The sequence below is a fragment of the Melampsora larici-populina genome (assembly GCF_000204055.1).
Source record: "Melampsora larici-populina 98AG31 unplaced genomic scaffold MELLAscaffold_12, whole genome shotgun sequence".
In the NCBI taxonomy this organism is placed as follows: Eukaryota; Fungi; Basidiomycota; class Pucciniomycetes; order Pucciniales; family Melampsoraceae; genus Melampsora; species Melampsora laricis-populina.
Genome location: NW_006768776.1, coordinates 210372 through 218448, shown reverse-complemented (window position 1 = coordinate 218448; position 8077 = coordinate 210372). Strand labels below are relative to the sequence as shown.

The 8077-nt window shown below is 41.4% G+C and overlaps 3 protein-coding genes across 3 annotated transcripts; 2 read left to right on the top strand and 1 right to left on the bottom strand.

Annotated features, from left to right (window-relative positions):
• Nucleotides 1-826: 826 nt before the first annotated feature.
• MELLADRAFT_105069 (uncharacterized protein) lies at nucleotides 827-1714 on the bottom strand (the record flags this gene model as incomplete). Its single annotated transcript, XM_007408273.1, has 5 exons — nucleotides 827-991; nucleotides 1094-1166; nucleotides 1239-1297; nucleotides 1368-1425; nucleotides 1518-1714. 5 exons carry the CDS (start codon nucleotides 1712-1714, stop codon nucleotides 827-829), a joined length of 552 nt encoding a protein of 183 aa, XP_007408335.1.
• Nucleotides 1715-3846: 2132 nt separating this feature from the next.
• On the top strand, nucleotides 3847-4693 carry MELLADRAFT_71475 (uncharacterized protein; the record flags this gene model as incomplete). The annotated part of the gene is made up of 1 exon (XM_007408528.1): nucleotides 3847-4693. The coding sequence occupies one exon, from the start codon at nucleotides 4015-4017 to the stop codon at nucleotides 4357-4359; it is 345 nt and encodes a 114-aa protein (XP_007408590.1).
• Nucleotides 4694-5898: 1205 nt separating this feature from the next.
• Nucleotides 5899-7668, top strand: MELLADRAFT_84891 (uncharacterized protein; the record flags this gene model as incomplete). Its single annotated transcript, XM_007408529.1, has 2 exons — nucleotides 5899-6546; nucleotides 6634-7668. 2 exons carry the CDS (start codon nucleotides 5899-5901, stop codon nucleotides 7666-7668), a joined length of 1683 nt encoding a protein of 560 aa, XP_007408591.1.
• Nucleotides 7669-8077: the final 409 nt, after the last annotated feature.

Here is an 8077-nt window from a genome sequence, read left to right as displayed (position 1 = left end):
ACCTGCCCCAGAGCACTCCATAGTGTAGGTACACTACCTGCTTAGCCAGTGTACTCCGGTTTACCCAAGTCCCCCAATATTGTCACAACTTACATCAGACATAAATATTGTAAGGAAGTTGAAGTGTGAGAGAGGGCTGTCTGCTGAGCTCTACAGGCATTTAGTGCAGCACACTCCAAAACACTAGTTCAGCCCACAATTGTACCTTGCCTTTTGGCAGAATTATCTGCAATAACCCATGAACCCATTGGTATGGGTTATTGCAAAGAATCTTGGTACTCCATACTCTCCATACTCTATAGCAAGTTGAACCCATAGCTTTTGCACTCTTTGAAATCAAATTCTTGTATAAGCATAGCAATGGTTGGGCTAAATCATATGCTTGCATAACAAATGCTTCTGATCAAATAGGAGCATAATTCACAATTAAGGAACATGCTATGCTAAGGCAAAAAATAGCACTAGACATTTCTTTCAGATGGGAGTTGCTCAATACAAGGCAAGAAAGGTTGAGGAAGCAAGATTTGTAATTTGAGGATCTTGTGTCAAAAGAAGTGGAATTTTTGTAGGTCATTGTAGGATGACAGTACAAGCAGAGAGGAAAGTAGGGTCTCAAAATCTTCCTGTAGAATTGCAGTCGTTTATATAGGTTTTTGTAATCAAATGTGTGTATAACAATGCTTGGTGTTTACTTTTTTTGTGTTCATACTCATCACTCTGACTATCACAAAGAGTATTAACCTGTGATTCAAGTCTTCAACAGTTGCTTTGATGTACTTCTTCATGAGATGACAAAGCTGACAGAAGAATGAAAGGTCACTTTTGTTCACTCTAAGTCTTTCTTATTATCTCTTATCAAGATGCTGACATCTTTGTCGTCCAGGGGCCTAGCATCCTGATAGGGCGTGTCTAACCGGCCAACACATAGAATGGTGTAACCGTCGGCAGTCCCGGGGTCTAGAGGTAGATCACTATGAATTGGGTGTTCGAACTGTAAAAATCAAGATCAAAATGATAAAAGGCTGCGAGTCAGAACCAAACTTAACCATATAAACTAGTATGGAAATCGGACAAATTAGGCCGAATGATGTACCTCGGTTTTAACTTCAGGGCAACAGTCGACTGTAAAGCTGTTGAGTGAGTTCTTTAAAATGGTCGCGGTCAAGCTGAAGAAAGTGGATATGTACAGCAAACATAGATCAGCGACATATATTTCACGGACACGCGTGCAGGCTTACTCTTTGTATGGAACTACTGGTGCCAGTTTCCCCTGGGCGTCTTTCCCAAAGTACAAGACCTGGACGCAGTGTTCAAGAAAGTGATCAGATCGACCGCGACGATGATTTGTTCACGAAAATGTCACTCACGCCGCAGGTTCCATACCCGCTACTACTCCATCCATTTTGAATCATTATCTGACCAGCGCTGGAACAGCCCAGCAAAAAATGAATAAGTCAGTAAAAGAAAATATGTACAAGGTAACGGGGAAGAATTGCTTCAAGCTCTGAACCACTTACCGCTGACAATCATTCAAATCGATTGGATGACTATCCGGGCAGTTGAAAATATTGGTGTTCGGATCATTGTCAGTGACAGGCGTACATTGATTTTCGCCTGTCGATGTGTCGCGGGCCACGAGTCGGCCAGGTGGGCTATGGCCACAACTGAAGGAAGTATATAAGGATATTGATAGAATTATAATCATGAACTTCATCTTTAAACAATAAGCAATGTGTGCGCTGAGCAATGCGAATGAAGTCAAGAACTTTATTCAAGAAGATCGAGTGGTTGATAAAGCAAAGGAGAGCAAAGGAGAACAAGTCAGACAACAAAGGAACAAAGTCCCTCGATGCTGACAGCTGTCATTCAACAAGTTGAATCCGCATGTCTCAGCATATAAAGGGACTTGCTGTTAAAGTCGTGTTTTTGGACTGAGGGCTTAAGATTGCTTTGGTGAGGAAATCTCTGGAAATCTGCTGTTGACCTTTTCCGAGCACACTGAGGAACTCGATCCACGCTTACACCCAGACATGCACAGGACTCTGACTCCCTACATATCGCAGAAGTGCCGGAGTAAGAGCATCGCTACAGATCGCTATCCGCCTATTTGTTCTTCCGTAAATTCACCTGTAGCTCGGCTAGGTCAAGCGCTACCTTAACTAGACCTAACTAGACTTAGTTAAGTTAGGGTCAAGCAACTTCTTCCCATTGACGGCGAGCGTCGTACCTGTTGAGATTGCGCTATCCTCTTTATATCGTCTCTCACCTCAATAGTTGTTTCATGTCCATTAATTTTCAACTTTCACTCAAGAGCGATCCTTCTTCTAGACCAGCAGCATACCAAGGAGATCAGGCATTGAACAAACTTCTTGTAGCTACGAAGACCCTTTTACCATCCGTCGATCAAGAAGATCAAACAAAATCGTAACATCTTTCATTCAAATACATACATAAAAGACAGCGAACGCCATCTCACAAGTCTATCTGCCTGCCCAATTCAAGTTTAAAGGTGTTATGGACGCATCATCTTCGTTCAAGCATCATGAATCTACCATCACACCCAAGGCTGATAGTCCCGATTGTTGTAGAAGTTTCAGCATTGCAAAGTGTTTCATTCAGCTAAAGAAGAGTGAGGACAACTTCGATGTATGGGAAAGACAACTCAGATTCATGATACGTAATCTTACCGGGACACACGATTACCTTCTACACGATGCTCAAAAGCGAGATCCAAAACTCAACGAACTCGTTCTCAACTTCATATTCTGCTCGATTGACGATGATCTTCAACGCGGCCTCAAATCGGTTAGGACTGTCCAAGATGCCTTTCGAGTTTTATCAGACCAATTCAATGCTATCAACTCGAATTCTCTTATCGAATGCATAATAAGTCGCGACAATTTTCCCGAAGAGATTCTTGAAAAGATTATAAACATTGTATACAACTTTTCGCTTTCAGAACACAAATCGATCAAGGAAAGAAAGTTGAAGCGTGTAGCACCCGTCCCCCAGAATTCTCCGGGGTTTCAAGTTTACCCAGATTACCAGGGACCACCGATCCTTAACACCTTTCAAAGCCTGGCCGTGGTTAATCGAAGGTTTTATAGGATTTGTCTCCCAAAGTTGTGGCAGGTATGCAAGCTCTTTTTCTATGAATTCCCACTTGGATCTACAATTCAAAGTAAAATACGTATGTCTGATTCTATCCGACCGATCGATCAGACCATCCGATTCCCGAGTGCCGTCCCTCGTGCAATGTCACTCTGGACCGATGAGATCCTCTTGAAACACGGAAAGGTGGTGAAATCTTTCAAGTTCGAACTGGAAGATAACTGCCTGCAGTACGAACCCTGTAACCTTTTGGATGCTGAAAGGAGTGCTTATGACAATACAGTGATAGGTGGGGTAGCCACAACTGATCGAATCATACGCAACGTAGTATACGGGATCGGAACTGTGAACATTAAGAAAGTCTTTCTAGCCTGTCCTGGCCTGGAGTCGCTCTCAGTGAAGATTCCACGCTTCACATACCGTAACCGCCTTTATGTGGGAGCGTTTTCTGATACAATGTTGCGGCGTGTGAAATTCGTATTCAAACTCGCCCCTAAGATTACACATTTGAGATTAGAAAACTCTGAAGGCGGACTTTCAGGTGAATTTGTGATCAGCCTTCTTCGAATGCTGACTTCAGTAGTGTCATTGGAAGTAACTAAGTTTGAGTTCGATGACCGTAAAGCCATAAAAGAATCCTTCGGATGGAATGTAGCTGAGCATCTGAACCTTCGAAAATTACGTCTTCAACATGTCAAGTGCCTAGATCAAACTTGGAACTTAAATTCTTGGCCTAAACGACTCACGGAAATTGAAATTGATTGTTGCAGTGGAGTTTCTGTTGGAATATTACACAAACTACTCAGCGGATCTGCCCCTGATCTTACTACACTTCAGATACACCTTGGCGAATGCCAATCCGGGTCACATCTGAACAATCGATATGATCTTTCGATTCTTGAGATGTATGACGAATCCCCAGACGAATCAAAACCGAACTCCCAATTTGATCTACCGGCTCTCAAACGACTCTACCTGATTAGTGACATCCCCCTTCCAAACTTCAAAGACTGTAAAAATCTTCAATTTGTTAAATGCGATTCTGAGATAAAAGAGGATCAATGGCACTCGATAAAGGATCTTTTGTATTCAGATACTTGGCCCAAGCTCTCCGTTTTGGATCTTCGTCGCTCTTGGTTTTTGGCGGGAAGCCCAGGTCAAGCCCAGAAGGAGGTGGATGAAATTGGGAATTTTAACGTAAAATTGATGCTAAGTGGAGGATATTCCTCAAAAGCGCCATGGGATTAGCTTCTTGACTTTGTTTACTAGGATAGAATAATGGAGACATATCGAATTCAATTCAAGATCAAGTGTTATCTAAGGAACTGTAGCCATCTTTTTTTACGTCATAAATAGAAAGACCATTATTATTGACTTTGTACTTTATAATTATGGAGTGATTGTGATTCTCTTCCTCCAAAAAACTCTGACAATTTATGTTTTCATTTCATTTCAGATTGTTTTTTCCTCTTGTTGGATTCTTTATGAGGAATACCCTCGCATAGAAATTGACACCCATGTATCCTGTTATAATCATAAATATGAAATTGAAAGAACTCCTGGCGAGAAAGTGAATGATTTTAAGACACTTATTGAGTAAGGGTTTATTCTACACCCTACAAGAGTTGAGTCCAGAAGAGTAAAAGGAGTTATTTGTGAGTCACTGTCTAGGGTATAGATAGAAAAGTTGATTATTGGATGACAGGGTAGCATCTATCGCCATTGTGAGTCAAGTAAAATTCCACACTGTTGACGTTCAAGTTTGATGAATTGTGAAATATACAAAGAAATCAATCTTCGCAATCTTTTAAGATTGTACCTTTTGCATAATTTTCAGAGACTTCAAACAAAGTCTACCATTATTTGAAGATTCAGTGGCCTCAGGACCTGAATGGGGCTATTATCACCTATCATCGCTCGCAGACAACTTGAATATGGTCAGATTACAAAGTCACAGAAAGTGATTCCTTTGTTAAATTGGTTTTTCATCTCCTTTTCCCTCGGTCATCATGATCCAACAATATGAACAGGCAAACAAGATTAAACTCAACGTCCATGGTCTGAATTGAACATATTGAACCTCCAGACGCCGAGCTTCTTCAGAGTTATACTTTCAATCAGTCCTGCTTATATGTCACTTTATATATGTACGGTAAAGGCTTTGGTTACTTGAAGATCCATTGATCTCAAGGGTGAATTATTACCCTTTCCAAACCTCAATACGCGATGTTCTGGGGAGTTTTCAATTTGGATTAGCCCTCTTTATGCCACTATATACATATATGATAACACAGGCTTTGGTTTTTTTAAGATCCATTGGTCTCATGACTCCTCATGACTCTTCATGAGCTGAATGGTCACTCTTTGTCCAACCTCCATACGCTGAGCCTGAGGGTGTTGAAAGTTAGTAATGTGAATCAATCGTGCTTATATCTCAGACTCAGTACATATATTTGATTTTTCCAGATGAAATCATATGAGGTTGTTCAAGATAAACTATTTATCGTTGAACAAAAGCGTCATACATCTATCAAAAGCTTGGACTTGTTTCTAAGAGATCATATAACTTGGAGATAGTGCGGCATGTTCAATCAAAAGCCCTTTGAACGAAACCAAACCAATGGATCCACATCGAATTTGTACTCGATCTCCTTTGTCCGTTGTTGTTAAGCTTCTGATCAAATACCGAGTTATAAAAGAAATCACAAACAACTCAATCACCGGACCCATCTCAATAGTGAATCACTCTATATCAGTTACCTTCCAGACGTGAACTTCATAGGCTTTATGGACCCTCAATCCTTATCCCAGCATCATGACTCCGTTATTACCACCACCAGAAGCCCCACCTTTTTATGTGGGCTTCAAGAAATGGCCAAGCGTATCACCCAGCTAAAGAAGAATGGCGACAACTTCAATATATGGGAGCGACAACTAAAAGTGACGATACGCAGTCTTACTGGTTCAACCACCTATTTATCTCATGAAGCAGACCAACACGATCGCCAGTTGGACGAAGTAGTGTTCAACCTGATCTTCTGGTCAATTGACGAAGACCTGCAACTGGACCTTAAGATTGATGGCTCGGCCAAAGATGCTTTTCGAATCTTGACAGTTCAATGCAATGCTCTCCCATTGAATCCACAGGCTGAATGCATCGCCAGTAGGCACAAAATTGCAGGCATCTTACAAATTGAAGATATCATGCAAAATATTGTCGACATTGTTCACGAGCAGTCTATTTCCGAATTCAATGTCATCAAAGAGAGAGAACTGGCACGTCTGGAAGTACACGAGCCACCTACTTTCAGCGGGAAGGGTCCGGCATACAAAGTATACTACGATCACTGTGGTCCACCGATTCTCAATACGTTTCAAAACCTGGCTGTAGTCAATCGGATGTCTCACAGGCTTTGCCTTCCCAAGTTGTGGCAGGTACGTTTGCACACATATTCCCGCGTTGATCTATAGATTGAAAGCCGAGTCGCTTATACCGTTTTATTTGAATCTATGTGTTTTTAGAAGATTCAATTGCCCAGCGCACGTCCTGCTCCTATGTCACTTTGGACCAACATGTTACTCTCAAAATATGGTGAAAAAGTAAAATCCTTTGGATTTGAGTTGGCAGACAGCTGTCTTGATCGCAATAGCTATAATTTTATGGACATTGAAAAGCATAAGTATGATAACACCATGTTATGTGCTATACCCGCATCGCCGGGGTGGATAAAAGACGTTAGATACGGAATTCGCTCGGAGAACGTCGAGAAGATTCTCAAATCGTGTCCTAATCTAGAGTCTGTGTCTGTAATCATTCCTTATCACGTGGCCGAAGGGGAATTGGCCCGCTTGGGACGCGTACTGGAAATTAGCCCTCTCCCAAATCTTCAAGCTCTGAAATTAGAGAACCGTGACCACACCAGACTCCTACAAGCAGATGAATTTGTGATTAGTCTTCTCCGAGGATTGAAATCTCTCGTATCATTGGAACTCTGCCGCTTTGGTTTCAGGCAGGAAGCCATAGAAGAATCTTTGGGATGGACCTTGGCTCAGCAAGAGAAGCTTCGCAAAATACGTTTCGAGCAAGTCACATGCGAGGATGGGACTTGGACCTTGAACGCCTGGCTTCAACGACTTGAGACTCTGGAACTCGATTCTTGTCCCGGATTGTCAACTCGCGCATTGCACGGACTACTCAGCGGTTCTCAGTCTGCACCTTCTCTTATTAGACTTCACCTTGCGCTTGGGCTTGGGCAATCTTCAGACGAACTAGATGTGAACGCTCGGTTTGATCTCCCGGTTCTCAAGGAACTCACCGTGGATTCCCTTGCAGCTATCAATCTAATGTTTAGCTTTGAAAACTGTAAAGATATAGAATTGTTGAAATGTGGTATAAGTCTGAAGAATGAACAGTGGGAGTTGATGAAGCATCACTTGTCTATATCTACTTGGCCTAAGCTCTCGGTTTTGAGTCTTTCTCGGGCACATGGGATGATAGCTAAGGAGGAAGTGGATGAAATTCGGGATGCTTACAACATCAAACTCTTGATTGATTGAAACACACATCTATGTTTCAAACTGAGAGGGGATATCTTTGTCAAAGAATATGATGAGTTATACTTTCATGCTGCTTGTGGTTCTTTTGAGAAAATTTTCCTTATGTTTTGTCCAACAATAGTATTAGTACCTTATGAATCTAATGCTCAAATATGTTACGCGCTCAAGGAAATTATAAATTGACTGATTAACTTTGAAAGTGTCAAAATCTAAAAGTTTTAAAATGTTGTTGTCAATTAAGAGATGGATTATTTTGGAACCTGCAATCAAACAGTGGTTTTCTTTATTTACTTGGCCTAAACTTTTTAGTTTACATCTTCTTCAACTAAGGTTGGTTTACTCAAGAGATCCAAATCAATTAAGAAGGAAGTAGAAGAGATTTGAAAGGATTTTGGAATTCATAAAAACC